At 40.7% G+C, this 22580-nt stretch overlaps 1 protein-coding gene across 1 annotated transcript in view; it reads left to right on the top strand.

Annotated features, from left to right (window-relative positions):
• Positions 1 to 22580, top strand: part of FBN2 (fibrillin 2) — a 257674-nt gene that overhangs the window by 173972 nt on the left and 61122 nt on the right. The window contains exons 21-32 of the mRNA XM_045565793.1: positions 4374 to 4511; positions 5107 to 5157; positions 5619 to 5744; positions 8668 to 8895; positions 9412 to 9537; positions 15394 to 15522; positions 16495 to 16620; positions 18484 to 18609; positions 19043 to 19165; positions 19317 to 19442; positions 19766 to 19891; positions 21534 to 21656. Of these exons, the coding sequence (XP_045421749.1) occupies positions 4374 to 4511; positions 5107 to 5157; positions 5619 to 5744; positions 8668 to 8895; positions 9412 to 9537; positions 15394 to 15522; positions 16495 to 16620; positions 18484 to 18609; positions 19043 to 19165; positions 19317 to 19442; positions 19766 to 19891; positions 21534 to 21656 (1548 nt within the window). The remainder of the gene's footprint in view (positions 1 to 4373; positions 4512 to 5106; positions 5158 to 5618; positions 5745 to 8667; positions 8896 to 9411; positions 9538 to 15393; positions 15523 to 16494; positions 16621 to 18483; positions 18610 to 19042; positions 19166 to 19316; positions 19443 to 19765; positions 19892 to 21533; positions 21657 to 22580) is intronic.

The following is a 22580-nucleotide window of genomic DNA, read 5'->3' as shown; positions in this document are numbered from 1 at the left end:
GCTTAGAAAGACTATTGTACTCTGGTTGATATGACCTAATGTAATAGAACAATCAATTTGATTAATCTTTCCTGCATTACACTGTTTTTGGCTTCCCAGGCACAACTGCCTTCTCCTCCTTTTACTTTTCTGGCCTATATTTTCAGCTTCCTTTGCTAAGTTTTCCGTCTCCTCCTGCCCTTCAGTCTGTAGTTTCCACGGGTCAGTTCTTGGACCTCTCCGCTTCTCTGCCTGCTCTCATCCCTGATGGCCTCTACATTGTCTCTCACAGTCACTGCTCCAGCTGCAACCCTCTGCATTTGTATTTCTGACTGTCTACACGGTGTCTCCACTTGCATGTCTAATTGCCATTGCAAACTTGACATAATCTAAAACCAAATTCCTATCTCCTGGCTTGAACCTGTGTCTCCTAGAACATTTCCACCTCGGCAAATGGCAAATCTGTTCTTCCATTTGCCACCCGCTGAAACCTTGGCATCATCCTAGATGGCTTTTTCTCAAACTGCACATGGGATTCATCAGCAAAGCCTACTGACTGTACTTGAATTTTATCCAAATTTCAACCCCCTCTTACCACAACCACCAACCCAGAATCCAGGTCACCATCATTTCTTTTCCTGATTCTTACTCTAGCCTCTTTCTTGCGTTTTTTTCCCTCATTTGCTACTCTGCCATCTACCCTACCAGAAAAGTGAAAGGAGAAGAAGGCCTTTGTGCCTGGGAAGCCCAAAACACAAAATTTCTTGAGACGCAGTGAGTAATGAACTGTGCCAAACACTGCTAATAATCTCAGATGAGGAACGAGAATAAATTACTGGATTTGGCAACAGGGAGGTCACTGCCCTTGAATGTGCGTGCGTGTTGAGAACAGAGGGCAGCCGTACTCCCAAGATGAGGGAAACCAGTCTGGACTACATAGAACCATCAAACTGTAGCCACCAGGTGATCTCTTTAAAATTTAGTCCGAGCATGTCATTCTTTGTCTAGGAACCTGTCTATAAAACCTTGGCTTCTCATTTCACTCAGAGTGAAAGCTGGGGTTCTTGCCAAAGCCTGTGCTCCCCTCATGGTCTCTGTCCTGCTGTGACTGTGTCTCCCTTCCTCTACCTCCCACCCCTCCACCTGAGCCACACTGCCTACCTCTCACTCCTGTGTGTCAGACGTGTGCTCATCCGAAGTCCACTGCACTGATCTCTCTGGCTGGAATGTTCTTCCACCAGGTTTCAGGGTTTGTTTGTTTGCCTTGTGTGTCTATTCAGATGTCACATTATAAGTCAGGACTTCTGACCATCCTAGATGAAATAGCAGGCTTTTTCTCCCTGTTACACCCTCAAGCTGCTTACCCTGCTTCATTTTCTTCAGCATTTTTAACTAACACCTGACTGTTCATCTACATCTGTATTGTGTGTGTTGTGTGTGTGCATGTGAGCACACAACAGTCACCGAGAGAGAGAAAGAGAGAGAGAGAGAGAGAGAGAGATGGAGGCCGGGGGAGGTGTCTACCAATAGATTTGTCACTTTTAAACGTTGATGCAGTTAGCAACCTAAAGTAACATGGTGTTAGAGAGTGAGGGACTGTGTGGGTTTGAATCTTGATGCTGTCACTCTACAAGTTGGGTAACCTTGAGCAAGTTAGTTGACTTCTTTGTGCCTCAGTTTTCTCATCTGCAAATTGTACATAACTCATAGGGTCATTTTAAATCATAGAAAGCCTTTAGAATAGTGCCTGTCACTCCCTTAATAAATCTTTGCAATGACTATTACAATATATCTTACTTAAAATGACAACAACCAAGGTGATAAATCTGATAAATCAGCAATTAGTCCAGTCAGAGTTAGGGAAGCTTTTCATGTTGGAAGGCCACATTAATTTAGCTGTAATCAAAGATGGCCACATTCAGGAAACTTCAATTAGATACACTTAAAAATGTGCATTATTTTGTAAAATGCTAACTATGTACTTAATAATTTCAAAAAATGAAAACTATTTGTTAATTTTAAAGTTAACTAACCTTTTAATGAGTTTGTTGTGTCTGCTTTTTGTTGGAACGCATTTGAATATTTGGTTGCAGCATGGAGGTCCACAGTTTCAGTTGATCCTCTAGATGGGTATCAGTCATCTGTGACCTTACGGGTGTCTTCACTTGGGTTAGGCAGGAGAGTGTAGATTCACAACAATAAGAGGTTGAAAAGCAAGAAAACAGTTTTCAGGAGTGTTGCCAAAGGTGTGGGTGAGTATTCTGCATTTTTGCATATTTCAGTTGGAACTTTCTTAGCATCAATGACTTTAAAATGTCATGTACTGAGAGCTCAATCAATTCCATCTGTAGTTCTTTAGGTGCCTTGGTGATATCAATAAGGTGAGGCTGAAATGCTAATTTGAGTGTGATGTCATGATTCTCAAAGTCAGTGAACCTTTCATTGTATTCTCCAATTAATAGGTCTATAACAGCTGTATATTCTTCAAATGATTGGCGTATGTCATCCTGCTCATCAGTGACCTTTGCTAACTGGGGAAAATGTTCATCCAAAATTTCCTTTGAAGAAGATCTTGGATTTTTTTTGCCACTTATCACATACAGACTTAGTTTGACCTTGCAAAGAAATATTCAAATCATTTTGATTTGATATGATATCACCCAGAAATGCTGCATTCCTATAGAAATCTTCTTTCAATAATTCATATTGCTGATTCTGTTCTTCTTAACATTTAACTATCTGTTCTTGCAGATATAAAATTTTGCTAACACCTGTCCCTGCAATAGCCAGTGCACTTTAGAATGATATGGCAAATCCACACTGAATACCTCATCATTTAACTTTAGCATGTTATGAAACTGATGATGTCATGTTGCATTTGCATGAATGTAGTTAACAATACTTATAACTCCTTGCTGGAAAGTGTCACTGAAAGTAGTAGCCATAGCACAGAGATTTTGCTGATACAAGATACAATAAAAAGAAATGAGAGCATCTGGATCTATTAATACTTTTTAAAGCTGTGCAATAAACGTTCCATGTTTTCCTGTCATGGAAGGTGCACCATCTGTACATACACTCACTAACTTTACCAAATTCAGTCCAACTTCACGACATTTATCTTGAAAGTTGTTGAAAATATTTATTCCTTTGGTTCTATTTGCAAAAGTGCCCCAAACAAGTAACTCTTCATAGCAAAGAAAATCTTCTGTTACGACCCAAATGAAGTATAAAACCTGTGCTGAGTCAGTAGTATCAATTGATTCATCCAAAGTGATTGAATAATATATATTTTCCTTTTGAAGTATTGCATGAAGTTGTTCTGTTAAGTTGAAGGCTAATTAATGCTGCTGGTTAGTTATGGTTCTCCTTGAAAGAGGCAGTTGTTTGTGCTTTGAAATGTTATCCGGGTCTAAGCATCCTACAACTTGGACAATGCATTCTTTCACAATTTCTGCATCACTGAATGGCTTCCCTTTTGTCCTGAGTATATAAGCTACTTTATAAGTTGCTCCAGTGGCATTATGTCCAGGTCTTATTGCTGCTTGAAAGAATTGTCTTGCTTTTGCTTTTCATCTTTTAATTTCTGCAATACAACTTTTTGCACCTCTCCCTCTAATTTAAAATGTTTATGGTCCTTATGAGTGTTATATGCTGATGAACATTGAATTTCTTTAATGTTGATAATAGTATCACAAAGCAAGCAGTATCACAAAGCAAGCAAATCATCTTATTTTTTAGCAGAAGCAAGATAATATTGCAATTTCCAATCCTTATTAAAAAATCTGTTTTCTTCCTTCAGTATTCCCTTGGTCGTCTTTGACATGATGGACTGTTAAGCAGACAGTGTTAAAAAATACTGTCAAGCTATGTTCACAAATTCCACTTCAAACAGAAACAATGCACTGTTGTGAAAAGCTGATAACAGACTGGCCTACCTGACCCCCATAAACTCTCGCTAACCAGCCTTGTGTGGTCGTGGTGCCAGTCAGGTGTGGGAAGTTAGAACTAAATTATGAGTGTAGCAGCCATCAGTTTAGCCCTTCTGGGCTAAATTTTTACACACGTAATGGTCTTATCATAGCAAAGCAACGTGTTTCTAAGTACCAGCGTAAAATATTGGGCAACAGCAGCTCCTCCTAGAATATCAGTAGGTGCAATTATATCAATTACCATGTCATGTGAGAGATATATATATAGTACAAATACTTGATTTACATGCATGTATTAATAACATACCATATCTGAATGCATATACATGGAAGTATGTTCAAAGAATATACTGTTAAAAGTTTTTTTTAATGTCCTCTTTTTTTTTTCTTTTTTTTTAAATACCATAACACATGCCTTTGGTATACATAGTCGAGTCCCCACCCTTTCCTATTCCTTTTCAGACAGCCTGAAAGGGACGTGTTGGCTCAACATCCAGGACAACCGCTGTGAGGTGAACATTAACGGAGCCACCCTGAAATCTGAGTGCTGCTCCACACTCGGAGCTGCCTGGGGGAGCCCCTGCGAGCGGTGCGAGCTAGGTAGGGGCCGGGCTGAGGGCTTCGGGGCTGCTCCTTGGAGAACTTCTTCCTCCACAGGGGCACCTTCTTCACTCTGTGTTTTCTCAGTGAGAATCTTGCCCATAAGATCTTGACCCTCACTAAAATGTTATCTTCTCTAGCTAAGTATTTTCACTTCTTGAAACGTGTATTTGGTTTATGCCAGTACTGTAAGCAGACCTAAGTATTTCATACAAGGAGAAGAATCAGCTAGAATCTATCTGCTGGGTAACTGTCTGTATCCTCCAGTATCCTTGTTTGCATGTGTTCCTATAGGACATGATGACTTTCCCTTTAATATTTTGTTTACTTGTAATTCAGTTGTCAATGTGAGAGCAGAAAGGAATTATAGGAAAAATTTTGAGAATCTCAATATGAGTCAACACCAGTGGAGTTACCACTGCAAGCCAAGTGCCCTCCTGAATTGAAGTAAGGACACTGAAGTTCTCGGGCTGTAAAACCCTACCTTGTGGTTTTCATTTAGTTCCATTTAGATTTCATTATACTGTTTCTTGAGCTCAAGACAGTTGTATTTTCTTTCATAATCAAGTAAAAATGTGTCCTGTTCCTCTTACAGACACAGCTTGCCCAAGAGGGTTTGCCAGGATTAAAGGTGTTACTTGTGAGGGTGAGTGTATTCCCGTATGATATTGTAAATCTTTAGAGCAGTAGTCACTGTGCTACTTGGGAGATATTTATCATTTTCAAAAACCTTGACATTTCAATAAGAATGCTCAAAGTAATCAAAAAATGCTTTAGCATAATACTCTTAGAAAACAGTTTGGAGTTTCCCGTTTCTCCTCTTTGTGCAACTGGGTAAATTTCATCAGGACATCACCAGCCGTTAAGGCCCAGAACGACTGGCGAGGAAGCAAGTCTGGGCTGTGTTTTATGGACGGGCCAGGCTGCCGTCATTTTCACAGCTGGTGCCTAGGAAAGCGGGTGGCTGGGCTGTGGAATATTTCTGCTTAACTCAAGTAATAATCCACATTGTATTGCCGATTGAATATGCTATACAGGAAGTAAAGCTACACCTGCTTTTTCTATTTGTAACATCTTTATCCCTCTGCTTGCTGCATCTCCCTGCAGATGTTAATGAGTGTGAGGTGTTTCCTGGCGTTTGTCCAAATGGACGCTGTGTCAACAGCAAAGGATCTTTTCACTGTGAGTGCCCTGAAGGCCTCACGTTGGATGGAACTGGCCGTGTGTGCTTGGGTAAGATTCAAGCCTTTGCATATTTTATGTATGAAACAACAAGCTGTGAATTTTCTTGTCCTTTGGGCCATTAGTCCCAAACCACTGAGCCTATACTTGGGAAAACTTGCTTTACATGAGATACTTTGGGGGAAATCACTAGAGAATGCTCTAAAAGTGAATGCATTTAAGTGAAATAAATTCTGTTCAGTACAGAAAGTTGGTACTGCTCAAAAATTTATCTCAAAAGCTTCAATTTCTTTAATCATATACTTAGGGCAGGTTCAGCCTTTCACACTGAGTTAACAGTGTAAGAAAACTATCTATGTATGGTTTGAACATAGAAGAAAAATTGGAGAATAGGATTTGAAAGGTTGACATTTATCAGCTCTTTGCAGCTTCAGCCTTAAGACAGTGGGGAAAGCCATGGGCAAAGTTATGTTTCTTCTATTTGAAAACATTAACTAATCCTGATCCTTCCTTTACCACCTTTAGAGTTTAAGTTTTCTTAATGCTTAATTTTTTAAAAATCTAAAATGAGGAATGTCTTTCTTCCAACACCATAATATAGAGATGATGATTTGGTCTTATTCTTTATCAGTGTCATATTTGATTGAACATGAATTTCATGATTGAAAAAGAAATTTCTACTAATTTTTAACTATGTAAACAATAGTTTTTCATTTACTTAAAGGGATTTTTTTTCATAAGCTATGGAACAATTTTTCGTTTGTAAAACAACTTTACATAGGTTCATATTTAAGCATGTAGACAAAGCATGAGCAAAGATAGTATTATATTCAGTGATCTTTAAAGTATTTAAATATATCAGTGATTTTTTAAAAATTAGTGGGAAGAAAAAAAGTTTGCAATACCGTGTAGTTATTATAATTTTTGACAGCATATCTAAATCTGGACAGAAAGCATGACCACAGAATCATATGAAATTATTTAGAAAGCATAATATCCAAAATACAAAAATAAAGGACAGTTCTTTTCAGATTTTTAATTATTTTAAAAATTACCTTAAAATTATCTACAATGTTTGGAAAAAATTATGTATCTTTTAAAAACGACAAAATAATAGTATCAGTATGCCAAATGAATAATGAAATCAAGGAGCCCTCAGTAACCAAAGGATGTAATATGTGAAGACATATCATTGATTGTAAATTATCAGTAAGCAAAATAAATTTCCAATAACATCATTCAGGAATTAAAGCCTTTGTAATATTGTAAAAGGATATATTGAATTTTTCACCCTTCTACTTTGGTTAAATGTTTTTGTCACTACTTGAATTATGCTACATTAATTCATTCTGTCTGGGGATGTGAGAAAGTTTCAAGAAGCAGTTGGCATATGAAAATGTAAAATATTCTGAGAACAAAAGTTGTGGTGAATTGCTCTGAAAGAACTGCATCTAAATCAGAGATCCCAAACTCAAATGGCTCGCAGAGGCCAGGCAGGTGATGTAAATGAGTATAGTGACAATATGAAGTGATGGGGACAGCAGCAAACTGCACAACACATGTACAATGCAAAGGTTTCCAAGTTCTTACCTTAATTTCTGTGCAAGTCAATCAAAGCATTTATAGGCCTCATGTGGCCAGTGTGCTGGCTGTTTTGATTCCTGATGTAAATACTGATATCAATCTCAGTAGGAGAGACATAGGATTACTTTCCCAGGCTATTATAACTTTTTACATGCTTAGTTCAAATGCCTTCCCCCTGCCCACAATTTATCCCAAAATGGCTTCTGCAGCAAATTACTTCAGTGACCTCTGAAACAGTGGTTAATGTACATATAGAAAGCAGAATCACCTTCTGTGAATACCTATATTCATTCTACTGAATCAAATAAAAATTTGCCACAGTTATCTTTTCTCTAAAAATAGGAATTTTTAATTACAGTACTTAGAAATGTATATAACTCTAGGCTTAAAGGCAGTTGCTAAAGTTGATGTTACCTTTGGTTTACAACTTGAAAGAGTCAGTATTGATAGTACCTAAAATAGTAAACATATTAATTTGTTACTGTGTACATTTCCATCAGAAATTTCTTTCCCTCTGTTAAAGAGTTTTCAGGTTCCAGAAAGGATTTAATGTCTTGAAGTGCTCTTATCAAATAAATCATGTTATTTAATTAAGAAAAATCTTTTCTGAACTCATTATCAACATTTGTAAATTAAACAGCAAAATGCTTGACGAGTTTGAAAACAAATCTATTGGCCAACAGATGAACATATTATTTATAGATCATGCTGGTCTGCCTTATTTTGTGATTGTTGGTGTTCTAAGGTCCTGGCTAGCACAGGCTAAGCACAGAAACGTTGGTATATTTTGAAGTTGAAGGGAAAATGTGACATTAAAGCAAATAATTTGGCCCCTTAATAGGGAAACTTCACATAATCCGGGGAAAAACCATGATGCAAAAGGTAAATTTGGCAGAAAGAAAAAACTTAAAATGCAATAATAACATTTTTCCTTTTGTAAAGCAGTTTTAATAGTTGTACCAAATTGGCAACTAGATTACAGCTGATCATCTACTGTTTATAACTAGGATTTGGCAGGGCTGCTCAAAAGCCACTTTAAGCAATTCAGTGAACAAGAAGAATCTATCACTAAAATTGTTCTCCTCTTTCTGAAGTAAGCAATACAAAAAAGGGATCACAGGCGATGGATGACATGAAGCAGTCATGTCATGAGGGGCCTCTCCTTCTCTCCTTCCTGTTTCTGGTGAGAATTAAGTAACACCAGGGGAATTCCCACTTTGCTCTCCTTAAATGGCTGTTGTCACGGAGTCCATTCCGGGGCCAGGGATGTGCCTCGCCCGCCATGCACGGCCCGGCCAGCACTGTGCCTGGTGCTGAGCAGACGCTCCGTGTGAGGATGTTCATGAATGTTTCCACTTACTCTCACGCTGCGATTTCGCTCTCGGTGTAGATATCCGCATGGAGCACTGTTACTTGAAGTGGGATGAAGACGAATGCATCCACCCTGTTCCTGGAAAATTCCGCATGGACGCCTGCTGCTGTGCTGTTGGGGCAGCTTGGGGCACTGAGTGTGAGGAATGCCCCAAACCTGGCACCAAGGAGTACGAGACACTGTGCCCCCGGGGGCCTGGCTTTGCTAACAGAGGGGATGTTCTTACTGGGCGGCCCTTTTACAAAGGTAACTGCCCACGGAACTTGGACCCTCTACACCAACAGGATGCCCTCCGCGTTCTCTGAGAATTGATTTTGCTTTAAACCTTTAACTTCCCAGTTTATTTTCTAGATTAAACATGTTTTGTGGCCATCCTTATGGCCCAGGAATATAAATATGTAAGACAATATTAAAATGAAGATATGAAACAGACTGTTAATCTGGTCTTCTACTGTTCCTTCCTCCACTTTCCTTCGCACAACCTGAGATGTAGCCCCAATAGCTACCTCTATAGCAATAAGGTCTCTATCGCCACTCGCCTTTACAAAACAAATGGGCAGAAATAAAGGGATCACAACTCTTTTACTGAGAATATGGAATCTTTCTCACAGTTGAAACTTTTTGTGTGTTATCGATATGATCATTGGAAAATGTGATACCCTTCATTTCACTGGGTGTGTTATTGCCCATCACTAGTTAATTAAAGTGATGGGCCTACTCTTTTATATCAGCCAGCTCAGCTTGGCTTTATTCTACTTTTAGACATCAATGAATGCAAAGCATTTCCGGGAATGTGCACCTATGGAAAGTGCAGAAACACCATTGGAAGTTTCAAGTGCCGTTGCAATAGTGGCTTTGCTCTAGACATGGAGGAAAGAAACTGCACAGGTAAGATGATTCTGGTGTTTGATTTGGTAAACCCTGGCTGAGAACATGGAAGTTTTTATTTTTATTTCTTGTCCCTACACTTAAATCAGTTCTCCAAATACATGTCTTGTGAGAGAGCTGCAAAATAGCATGAAAATGCTATGTTTCTTGCAGAAATGGCATAAAAATATGATTTTCAAAACATAGGAGTACTAAAGAATATAGCCATTAAATCCACAAAAATTATATAACTTGAGTAGTATACTGATAAAGATTGTAAAGTTTGTAATAGAGAAATTATGACTTATTTTTTTCATGTATAAACAGGATTCTTAATAACTAGGCTTCGGTCACCATCCATATCCGTATCCATAACCATTCTCTTTGGTTTGAAAAGATATGAAATTTCACATTTTTTATTAGATAATATAACAAATTATTCCAAACACTTGAACTGCATCTCCAGGATGTCACTCCAGAACTCTCCTCATTCATACTCGCTTTAGAATTCCCTCATCTCCCACCCTCCCATCTGCTCCTTGGTCGCGATCCCATGGGACTGTGTGTCCCGCGCCTTCCCGCCTCCCCCTTGCCGCCCCGCAGGTCTTCTGCTCGCCCAGGCCAGGCCCCGCACCCCGCCCCGCACGTGCTCCCCGCGCCTGGCTGCTGGGCCTGGCAGGGGAGCGTCTAGGGGAGCTGCCCGCGACCCCACACTCCCCGCCGAGCCTGCCGCCCGCCTGGCCACCCTCGTGTCCACCTAGTGTCCACCTAACCCGTCGCTTGGGGAATTCTCTGGGCTCCGCTTCTGAACCCCTCCCCCAGCCCACACGGCCTCTCCTGCCCCGTCTGTTCCCCTTCTCATTTTTTTTTTATTTCAGCTTATTGTGGGGGTACAAAAGTTCAGGTTATGTATATTGCCCATGCCCCCCCAACCCCCGAGTCTGAGCTTCAAGCGTGTCCATTCCCTAGACCGTGCGCAATGCACTCATCATATAGTTATGCACCCATCTCCTCCCGCCCACCCTCTACCTCTGTCCGATACCCAATTGGGGTTATTCCCAAATGTGCACTTAGGTGATGATCAGGGAAACCAATTTGCTGGTGAGTACATGTGGTGCTTATTTTTCCATTCTTGGGATACTTCACTTAGTAGAATGGATTCTAACTCTCTCCAGGAGAAGCAAAAAGATGCCATATCACCATTATTTCTTATAGCTGAGTAATACACCATGGTATACATATACCACATTTTTCTAATCCATTCATGAATTGATGGGCATTTGGGTTGTTTCCACATCTTTGCAATTGTGAATTGTGCTACTATAAACATTCGGGTGCATGTGTCTTTTTTATAGAATGACTTTTGTTCCTCTGGGTAGATGCCCAATAATGGGATTGCTGGATCGAATGGTAGGTCTACTTGAATCTGTTTAAGGTATCTCCATAATGCTTTCCACAGGGGTTGCACTAGTTTACAGTCCCACCAGCAGTGTATGAGTGTTCCTGTCTCTCCGCATCCATGCCAACATGTATTGTTTTGAGACTTTTTGATAAAGGCCGTTCTCACTAGAGTTAAGTGATATCTCATTGTGGTTTTGATTTGCATTTCCCTGATGATTAGGGATGTTGAACATTTTTTCATATGTTTGTTAGCCATTCTTATATCTTCTTTTGAAACATTTCTATTCATGTCCTTTGCCCACTTTTTAATGGAGTTGTTCGATTTTTTTCTTACTGATTTTCCTGAGTTCTAAATAGATTCTTGTTATCAGGCCTTTATCTGATGTGTAGTATGCGAAAATTTTTTCCCGTTCTGTAGGTTGTCTGTTTACTCTCGTGACTGTTTCTTTGGCTGTGCAGAAGCTTTTTAATTTAATCAGGTCCCATTTATTTTTGTTGTTGCTGTGATTGCCTTTGGGGTCTTCTTCATAAATTCTTTGCCTAGGCCAATGTCTGCAAGAGTCTTTCCTACATTTTCTTCTAGAATTGTAATAGTTTCGCACCTAAGGTTTAAGTCTGTTATCCACCGTGATTTGATTTTTGTGAGAGGTGAAAGCTGTGGGTCCTGTTTCAGTCTTCTACATGTGGCTGTCCAGTTTTCCCAGCACCATTTATTGAATAAGGAATCTTTTCCTCAGAGTATGTTTTTGTCTGCTTTGTCAAAGATTAGATGGCTATATGAGGATGGTTTTATATTTGGATTTTCTGTTCTGTTCCATTGGTCTGTGTCCCTGCACTTGTGCCAATACCAAGCAGTTTTAATAATCACAGCCTTGTAGTATAGTTTGAAGTTTGGCAAATTAATACCTCCCATTTTGTTTTTGTTGCTTAAAATTGGTTTTGCTAAGCGGGGTCTTCTCTGGTTCCATACAAAGCATAAAATTATTTTTTCTGTATCTGTGAAAAATGATGTTGGTAATTTAATAGGGATTGCATTGAATCTGTAGATCACTTTGAGCAATATAAACATTTTAACAATGTTGATTCTTCCGATCCACGAGCATGGTATGGTTTTCCACTTATTTACATGCTCTGCGATTTCCTTCCTCAGTGTTTCATAGTTCTTCCTGTAGAGGTCCTTTACCTCCTTAGTTAAATATATTCCTAGGTATTTTATTTTCTTTGTTGCTATTTTGAAGGGAATTGAGTCCTTAATTTGGTTCTCGTTTGACTGTTATTGGCATATATGAATGCCTCTGATTTGTGTGTATTGATTTTGTATCCTGAGACTTTACTGAATTCATTAATCAATTCCAGGAGTCTCTTGGTTGAATCCTTGGGGTTTTCCAGATGTAACATCATATCATCAGCAAAGAGTGAGAGTTTGATCTCTTCTTTCCCTATTTGGACTCCCTTGATTCTGCTCTCTTGACTGATAGTTCTTGCAAGGACTTCCAATACTGTGTTGAAAAGTAATAGGGACAGTGGGCAGCTTTGTCTGGTTCCAGTTCGAAGTGGGAATGATTTCCATTTTTTCCCATTCAGTATGATGTTGGCTGTGGGTTTGTCATATATGGCTTGTATCATTTTTAGATAGGCCCCGTCTATGCCTATTTTGTTAAGCGTTCTTATCATAAAAGGGTGTTGAATTTTGTCAAATGCTTTTTCTGCATCTATTGAGAGGATCATATGGTCTTTATTTTTGCTTCTATTTATGTGGTGAATTACATTTATAGATTTGCGTATGTTAAACCATACCTGCATCTCTGGGATGAAGCCCACTTTCGTGATGGATTATTTTTTTGATAAGCACTTGGATTCGATTTGCTAGGATTTTATTGAGAATTTTTGCATCTATATTCATAAGGGGTATTGGTCTGTAGTTTTCTTTTTTTGTTGCATCCTTTCCTGTACTATTAGTGTAATGTTGGTCGGGATTGAAACCTCCCACTTTAATTTTGACATCTTCCTCTCCTAATGGACAAGTGAAAAAGTTATGCAAATTCTTCCATCACAGTGGCTATTTCAGGAACCTATGGTATGTCTCTTCTAGACGCAGATGCAAGTTAAGCTCCTCAGGACACAGGCTCTGAGGCAGAGCTGAGCATGCAGGAGGTTATTAGGGGTTCCTCTTGGGATCAACCCCTCGGAAGGGAAGGGAAAGACGCAGAATGGGCAGAGGGAGATGTTGGGCTGTGATGTAGTCCCACTGACACCCTCAGCCCACACCATCAGGGCTGTCTTGAGTAGGGCCCGGCAGTTATCTACCTGCATGACCAATCCTGGGACACAGCTGCCCAGAGAAGGGGAGAAGAGGTCCTCTTAGGACAGTTGGCCTCTGAGGGCTCTGCCAGCAGCACTGCCAACAGCTGAGGGAGGGAGGGAGGGAGTCCTTCCTTCCTGAAGGGGGACCTGGATGACATATCACATTATCTGCTACACTGCAGACACCTCCAAGACCCTGCAGCCTGTTAAGTCTCCACAGGCCAATCCATTGTCATAACCACAGCGTTTATCATCCTCAGGCAAGTCTTAGATTGTGTAACTTCCCGGAAGACAACCCCCGTTGACTCAAGCAATCCCAGACCCGGACAGAGAAGCTCAGGGTTCTTTCTGTTCTGACCCCACCTCTTATTTTTGATGTGAAATTAGCCAAGTCACTTACCACTCTCCTTCTTTAGCTGTAAAAGACAGAGATGTGTTGACAGCGCTGCATTGTTGGGGTGTAATGTGAAGTTGTGTGGAAAATGGTTGGCTCCCATTCTTCACAGCGTGGGAGGCCAGTGTCCTCCTCCTATTCTGGGCGCCCTCGGGGACCCCGCCCGCCTGCACTCACTCTCCAGTGAAGCCGCTCTGCACTCTGGCTTCCTGCTCTCCGAGATGCATTGCTTCTCTTCACCTGTGCACTTCGTCTCTTGCCTCTCTGCTTATTCCACACCTATAAAGTTGGCATTTCAAGACAGCCTTCAAGGACCAGTTCAAGAGCCACCTCTTCCAAAATACCAATTCTTAGCAGAGAATAGCTAACATATATATAGCACTTTCTATGAGACGAGCACGGTTCTCTGCACCTAACGAATATTGGTTCATTTAATTCTATGAGGTGGGCTCTATCACAGAGAAGAAAACTGAGGCACAGAGAAGTTCAGTGATCTTCCGAAGGCCTTATACGCAGACGACAGACAGACTGAGATTGTACCCAGGCATCTGGTCCCAGAGCCCACACTCAACACGGTGAAGCTCACACTACATCACACGAGCCAAAAACTGTCCTCGCTCCACTCTATGTACCTCGTGTGGCTCCTACCAGCAGTTCTGAGATAGAAAGAGAATTAATGTGCGTACCGTTAGCTGCTTAATTGAATCAATGAATTCTGTTAAGATGTTTGTTTAAAGGAAAGTGCTCACATTTTTTCCATATGTGCTGTAATTGGAGAAATTAATAGAGAAAGACGTAAAGCCGGGAGAAAGCCGACACTGAGGCCCCCAAGTGCACAAGTTATGCACTGACTAAATCCTATGATAGAAAAACATCAAAGTTAAATTCATCAAAATAAAGAGACAGTGTCAGAAATAATTTTCCCCCACTCTGATAAATTTTTAAATTTGAAATTTTTAATTTCTAAACTAAAAAATGTTTTATAGGTCATGTGTTCTCAAATATATTGTATATTGATTGATATAACTTCTCTATTGAAAAGTCTTTATTGAAAAATCCTAGTTTTAGGCACGGGAGAGATTTCTTAGAGAATACTGTTTTTGAGAATATAGATGCTATTATTGAAGATTCTTTTTTTTACTGTAATATATAAAAAGTGACAAACACGCAAACATCATTTTTCTTTATTTTTTAAAAAATTAGATTAGTAAGCTCTTCACAGCTGAATGTGACACAGAAACACTAGCTGGGGCACCCTTGTGGCCCTGCCGTGTGCGCTCTCTGGCTCGAAGTTAGTGCGGTGTCTGCCTCAGAGACGTCTGCCTGTGGCGTGCCACACCCCTGCTCGGAGGCAGGTCCCTGTCCTCACTACTTGCGCCTGGGGCGGGCGTGGGCCAGTGCAGGACAGTGGTGTCTCCGAGTCGCGTGTGGCCCTGCCTTCCACTCGTGCACCGCTCACCTGCCAGCTGCCTCGTTCCGCACATGCCACCGCTGCCGACTTCGTCCTCCTGTTCCCATTTCTAAGCCACAAAGATAAATCCACAATACAGAATTCCTGAAGGCAAGGAGGCAGCACCTGCCCGTTGGCTGTGGCAGTTTTGGCAGTTGGGGAAAGGAATGAGCCTAAGGCCCTGTCCCCTCTACCCGATGTACTGAAAATGCATCCTTGTGCCATTAGCCACTGATTTCCCCAGCATTTCACGTGTGTGGCACCTTCACGTGGAAGGCCAAATCCATCTCATTCTATTTTTTTATTTCTTTTAAACCATGCGAGTTAGACATCGACGAGTGCAGGATTTCTCCCGACCTCTGTGGCAGCGGAATCTGCGTGAATACGCCAGGCAGCTTTGAGTGTGAGTGCTTCGAAGGCTATGAGAGCGGGTTCATGATGATGAAGAACTGCATGGGTAAGCGCGGCCAGCTCTTCCTACCGATCTTGGAACCAGCCAGCACAGAGTCCTTCCCTTGACCTGTGCTCATCTCAGGGTCCTGAATGGTGGGCTTGGCCAGGATCTGTGGTGATGGAGAGAAGGGATTTAAATGTCAGACAGGAAATCCGTGCTGGGGTAGCTCTCAGGGAGCCCCAACTTCTTGGTGCCTCAGTGGAGATGAGGTACTGAGACTAGATCCTGTTTCTTCATAGAATCTAAAATCAACACACAGACTCATTGCTCAGAAGGGATTCACTTAAAAAATGCTCAGCATTAGGCCAGGCGTGGTGAGTGACGCCTGTAATCCCAGCACTTTGGGGGGGCCAAGGGAGGAGGATCACTTAAGGCCAGGAGTTCGAGACCAGCCTGAGCAACATAGTGAGACCTTGTCTCTACAAAAAACAAAACAAAACAGTAAAAATGCATGGCTTTGTGTGGTGGGCCCCAAATCTGTATTCAGTCATGCTAATCTCATGGTATTTTCCTCATTTGTGTATTGCAAACCTTCTGGTATTGCCAACTTGTCAGCCCATGTTTGTTTTTCCATCACTTATGGGACTTACCTCCTAGAATGTAGTAGGTTATGAGTCTTAAGACTTTCCTTTCACTTTGATTAGAGATATAGACACCAGAATAACTGACAACAATAAATATTATATCTTGAGTCTAGGATGATAGAAAGCAAATATTGTTTATTTTTACCTCTTGTGAGCCTTCTCACTTCATGCAAGTAAATTTGTTGGTAGCTTACTATCTTTAAGGGTAGAATTTTTAGTTTTTCTACTGGCAGTAGGAAACGTGAGGAGAGCACTCTCCCATCTACTGTGAAGCTTATCTCTAACGTTTGAGTCACACACTTACCTCAGGTAACATTCTTTCTCCCGTGCTGTGTGCGTGAGTATTTTTTCCTCAGCGTTCTTTAATGGATCTCACGTTTTTACCTTTCAGACATTGACGAATGTGAACGTAACCCTCTCCTTTGTAGGGGTGGCACCTGTGTGAACACTGAGGGCAGCTTTCAGTGTGACTGCCCACTGGGACACGAGCTGTCACCATCCCGTGAGGACTGTGTAGGTGAGTCTGTCCCCTCAGCACATGAGCCCACTGAGACAGCTGCTCAAGACAAGGGATCAGTTCTAACAAACGTGGTGTTTGGGGGCGCGTGAGATACAGTTTATTAAAAGTGAGAAATTTAGATTACCTACATCTGGATGCAGGCTGTCTCGTTAGACGGTGCTTCAGTGACACATTCAAATGAGCTGGCGTTATTCTGGTTGGCCTCATTTTCATTACAAGCACATGTGACTGGTCCCTGTGTGCGGGACCCTATGCAAGGCCTGCAGCCCCAGCCCCGCAGGAGGATGGGACGGAAAAGCTGCCCCTGCGCCTGTGCATCCTCCACCGGCCTCTTCCCATCCGCACAGGCAGAGCGCTCGGGTCTGCTCTCACGCGGGCGAGTGCCTGCACTCCTTCCCCCGTCTCTCAGGGACGCCACCGTCTCTTTGCTGGCCCTGGGCCTGTCCGATGGCAAAGGGGACGCGAGGAGACGGATGGCTGGCCGTTGAGCTTCCAGCCTGTGGCTTTCCAGAACACGTGGCGGCCTCTGGGCTTCCCCATTCTGGTACGCCGGCTTTAAAACTTGGGTGTAGCCACGAAACATTTTCTTCACAGGAACTCTTTCTTGAAACTGTAGGCAAATAAAACAGCTTAAAATAGAGCAGATCACACACCACGTTTTAAAAAATAATTTGAACATACTTTGCCAATACGTACATATTTATTTAGAAGCCATATGTTTTGCTGTGCTAGTGTATGAGGTGAATCTTAAGTCATAGACTAAACAGATGTTTTAAAAAGATGAATGAAGAAGTTTTAAATGTTTTTTTATCTCATTTTAATAGTGGTACAAAAAGCTTTTCCACACTGTTAATTAGAGAATATTTATTCATGGTTGAACATACTGAGATACAGTGATTCAGAGATCTAAGTTCATTTTATTTTGTTACTTAGTTTTCATGGATCTTATAGTTAAAAAGAATACCCTTCAAAGGTATAATGCACAATATGAAATATATATTTCTGTACAATATAAAATATACACGTAATGATCATGAGCATAAATCCATATAGTCTTCTCAGTCATTTTGAGAATTTGCAATGAACTTCTAGTTGTATCTTATAATACCATCATTGTTTTTACCTGAGATTGCATCTGCCAAGTAGCTTGCATAAGGAAATATGTTTTCTTGCTGCTTTCTTATGATTACGTTATTGGTCCTAAGTTTATGCCATAGATCTTTGATTGGTTTTTTTTAAGCCATCTGTCTATCTTAGAAAGGCTAGTTTATTTTAAAACACACAATAGAATCTGTAGATCCACCTATCCAGGCACACTGAACACAGCACGACAAAAACAAACAAACAAGCAAGGGCCCTGTTGTCAGGCCTCTGTTCTGTGGAACCAGCCGTCTTCCTTCGGGAGACTTCAAGCTGCGTGGGCAGCCCCTGGCCATCTAATAAAGGCCAGGTGAGCATGCCAGGTAGAGTCATATATTAAATAGTAGGAAGCTTCATTCTGGCACGTGCCAAATCTGTGGGCTAACATAGTAGTCACTACTGGTCACATGTGGCTATGTAAATTTAAATAGAATTAAATAACACTAAAAATTCCTTAGTCATATTATCCACATGCAGTTATGTATTGGACAGCATAGATACGTAACAGTTGCATCATTGTTCAAAGTTCTACTGGACAGCACTGTTGTGGATAGAAATAATAGAACCTCCAGCATTTTCTTTGAACAGCCCAGGAGATCATTTTACCTCCCTCTGAAGTACACAAATCTCTCTGGAGACCACTGCTCCAGTGAAGCATGTTCTTAATGGTTTTAAGATTTGCCTATTGCATAAAACATTAATTCAGTATATCTTTTATAGATGTTAATGAATGCTCCCTGAGTGACAGTCTCTGTAGAAATGGAAAATGTGTGAACATGATTGGAACTTATCAGTGCTCTTGCAGTCCTGGGTACCAGGCCACGCCAGACCGCCAGGGCTGTACAGGTAAGTGGAGGCCAGGTCTGACACTTGTGAGTCTCAAGTCAGTCCAGCGACACTTTTGGCACTAAATATATAGTGAAGCCTATGTGAGTCCTTTGTCCCAAAAATGAATCTAAGAATGGGGGCAAATCTCAGATGGTTTGTTGATTTTGCAGAGCACTTACTAGTTTTATTGCAGAAAATGCTCTAAATTCCATAGTTATTATATTCCTGAGTTCCTTAATCTTACAGTACTGGAGTTAAATGTGGAATGCTATCTAAAAAACAGTAAAAAGGACTAAGACTAATGGTATAGTACTAAATAGACACAAATACTGGGGAGAAAAATCCAAACCATATGAGCAGTATCTGTTTAAAAACAAGAAAAAAAGCCTTGTGTTTTGTGTTTAAGGAAGTAGGCCTCACAGGTAATGTGGTTGCAATGTTGTTTTCGCAGACATTGACGAATGTATGATCATGAACGGAGGCTGCGACACCCAGTGCACGAATTCAGAAGGAAGCTACGAATGCAGCTGCAGCGAGGGCTACGCCCTGATGCCAGATGGGAGGTCGTGTGCAGGTATAGAAGGGGAAACACAGACTGTGCATCTAATTAATTTTACCTTACGAATGTGGCTCCAGATATTATTGAGTGGAACTGGATGGAAAAAACATTTGATATTGATGAAAGACATCCTTGTTTTCATTTGATGTTAATTTTGTATCATCAGATATTGATGAATGTGAAAACAATCCTGATATCTGTGATGGTGGCCAGTGCACCAACATTCCTGGCGAGTATCGCTGTCTCTGTTATGACGGGTTCATGGCTTCAATGGACATGAAAACGTGCATTGGTGCGTATCATAAGAGGAGGATAGATATTTATGCACATACATGTACACACAAAAATGTGAGAAGAGGAAGGCTTTTTCAGTTGTTATTTTAAAATTTTAAACCATTTTACTAGAGCTGTAAAACCTGAAAAGGAAGAATAATTATTTGGAAAAAAGTCTTTAAAGACAGATGATTCATTTATTTGCAGTAGTATGTCTTGCAAATGGATTATATTTTAGATTTTACCTGTGTATTTCAGTATTATGCTGTTCAGTTTAAAAGATAGCTTTTTAATTACTACTGTGAGCAAATACTAACCAGATATTGAAAATAATTTTTCTAGATGTGAATGAATGTGACCTAAATTCAAACATCTGCATGTTTGGAGAATGTGAGAACACAAAGGGATCCTTCATTTGCCACTGTCAGCTGGGTTATTCAGTGAAGAAGGGGACCACAGGATGCACAGGTAGGTCTCCAGCTTGTATCCTGCATGCTCCAGCTTCTTAGATTTCAAAGGCCAACCTTCAGTGTCATTTGTCCTCTTGCATCTCGAGACCAGTTACCCACACCCAGGCCACGACCGCGTGTGCGGTGAGAAGCTGACCCGCAGCGTGTGTGATGCCTTTGGCCGGTCTCTGTGGTAGCACCCTGTCTGAGCACTACCACAGGCCGGCTGTGGGCCCTGACTCGGAGGGGGTGGGAGTGGAGTCCGGTCCCCATGGCTCTGAGCTGCTGCTGGTGGCTCTTGGAGCAGCATTTGCTTTCTGAGAGTGACTGCTGCCCGGAAGGAAGACACACAGAAAGAAGGAGCACTGAAAGACCTGGGCGGGGTGGGGTGGGGGGGGGGGGGTGGGGGTCCCAGTTTTTGTTTGTCTTTGCAGTTCTTCTAAACTACTAAAAGTTCATCTCAAGTTCTGTGTAGACTTTTTCCTTCCTTCCTGTCCCCCATATTTTCCTCCCTTCTTTTCTATTCTCTCTCCAGTTGCTTTTCTCTTCTCTTCTCTCTGCCCAAATTGCCTCTCCCTTTCTTCTCTCGTTCTTTCTGTGCTCATCCTATCCACTTTGTCTCTTGTTCCCTTTTCCCACTAAATAGTTTTAGCTTTTTGTGTGCATGTGGGTCTAGGAAGTACTAAGGTCAAGGTTTTGGACCAGGTATTTCTCAGCACTCAGTTTAAAGCCCCTGTATGGTATTTCGCTCAAGGCAAAAGGTGCGTGGCTTAGGCTGCAACCCAGCCCTTAAGCTGACCCTCCAGGGAAGGGCAAGTAATGAAAGAAGGTATAGTCCTCTGCATGTTCACCACTGGCAGTGTTCATGCAAAGGCAGTAGTGTGTGCATGACTTCAGCATCTACAATATGGAATCACTGAACTGGATAGGACAGATTATTCTTACATCTAGAAAACTGTGGGGAACCATATCTACATAGTTTATACATATATATGTATGTGGGAGGGTGTGTATATATGTGTGTGTATATTATATATGTTATATATACACACACATACACACTGGTAAAAGCATCTAGTCACTTTCCAGATAAAATTTCCAGTGAATATTTTTTTTATATTCTCAAACAAATAGAAGAAATAAAAATACAAACCTAAGTGATAGTTTTCAAAAACTCTATAAAATACATTGATTTTAAAAATGACTGTATTATTTTAAAAAGAGAATGGACTTCAAAACAAAGTTAGGCTTATTTGTGTCTTCACAAAATATGTAATAAATATTAAGAGGAAGAAGTAGCACAGGTTCTTCTTGGAAATAAGATTTCTCTTGACATCTGTGATCTGATGTCCTCTGCATAGAGTTTACTCTGGCTCTGGGCAGGGAGGAAGGCCCCTGGGCTGGGCAGGGGGTGGCACACATGCCTGCCCTCCTCCTGGTGAGTTGCTAACAGTTTCTTCTAGGGAAGGACTTGTTGTGTTTAGATCATGAACTTCCAAATCTTGTTGAAGCCTACAAAAATTAAAAATAAAACTGATGTTAATATTTTCTCTGTATGTTTTCATATTTACTTTAAAATTTTACCTATACAGAAATATATTTGGAAGTAGAATTAACTGGCTTGTATTTCTATCTTTTTCATATTAACTGTGGTTTCTCAGATGTGGATGAGTGTGAAATTGGTGCTCACAACTGTGACATGCATGCTGCTTGTCTGAATGTCCCAGGAAGCTTCAAATGCAGCTGCAGAGAAAGCTGGGTTGGCAATGGCATCAAATGTATTGGTGAGTTTGCGAATGTAATCTTTTGCTAAGGCGTGACATTTTTAAAGGCTCTTTGAACAGTTATAGGAATATACTCTTAACTTTCATGTATTCTCTTGTAAATCAAAGGCTATCTTAGTGGTAAGATAATTTCTGCATAAGAGTTTCCTTTAGCCTTAATATAAATGATCAAATTACAATGGTATGCCTTGGCATCTGCTTTTTAATGTGTTGTTGTTCAGTAAAAAATATTTGATATGCAGCTGGTGATCCAAACAGCTGTATGATGAAAAATGACTAATATGTTTTTCCAGTCTTTTCATAGAATAATCAGTGAGATTTAAAATCCAGTAAAATAAATGGAAGAAACAAAAAGGTTTTTTTCAGATAGCCTAAGTCTATAGTAAATGGTCAATATCAGTATCTTAGTAGAAAATAGAATTCTTCTTACAGGAAAATCTAAATATTTTGTTGGATTCTAAGAAGTCTGATTTGAAGCAAAGAGAATGGGAAGACAGTTTCTCCGGGTTTCATAGTTCTTGAGCCAGAGTCTTGTAATAAGCTGTCTGTATAGCTGAGAGGGAAGGGACTAGAGTAGACTCTTGGTATCACTCACAGTGCTGTTTAATATGCGCAGTGTTTTACGTGCCTTAAAGTAAAGAATTTTTCCAACTGGTGAGAATTATCCAGGGCAATTAAAGTGAAAAAGAAAGCAAGCTGAGAACGTCCATGGCTTTGTTAAGCTTACTGGCGACCTACGTCTAGTTCAGCCATCTTTCTATGGTTAATCTCACAACTTTTCAGCCATATCCTTGTTCGTAATTTTCTAATCCCATAGGTCTCCTCTTTTTTTCTCTTATGGCCTCCCTTTTTTGTACTTCTTGTCCATCTGTCACTCTGGTTAGCTATCTCAAGACAGCCTGCCTCTGATAGAAGAGATTCATC

The sequence above is a fragment of the Lemur catta genome, chromosome 12, assembly GCF_020740605.2.
Source record: "Lemur catta isolate mLemCat1 chromosome 12, mLemCat1.pri, whole genome shotgun sequence".
NCBI classification, from domain to species: domain Eukaryota; kingdom Metazoa; phylum Chordata; class Mammalia; order Primates; family Lemuridae; genus Lemur; species Lemur catta.
This window is presented reverse-complemented; position numbering and strand designations above follow the sequence as displayed.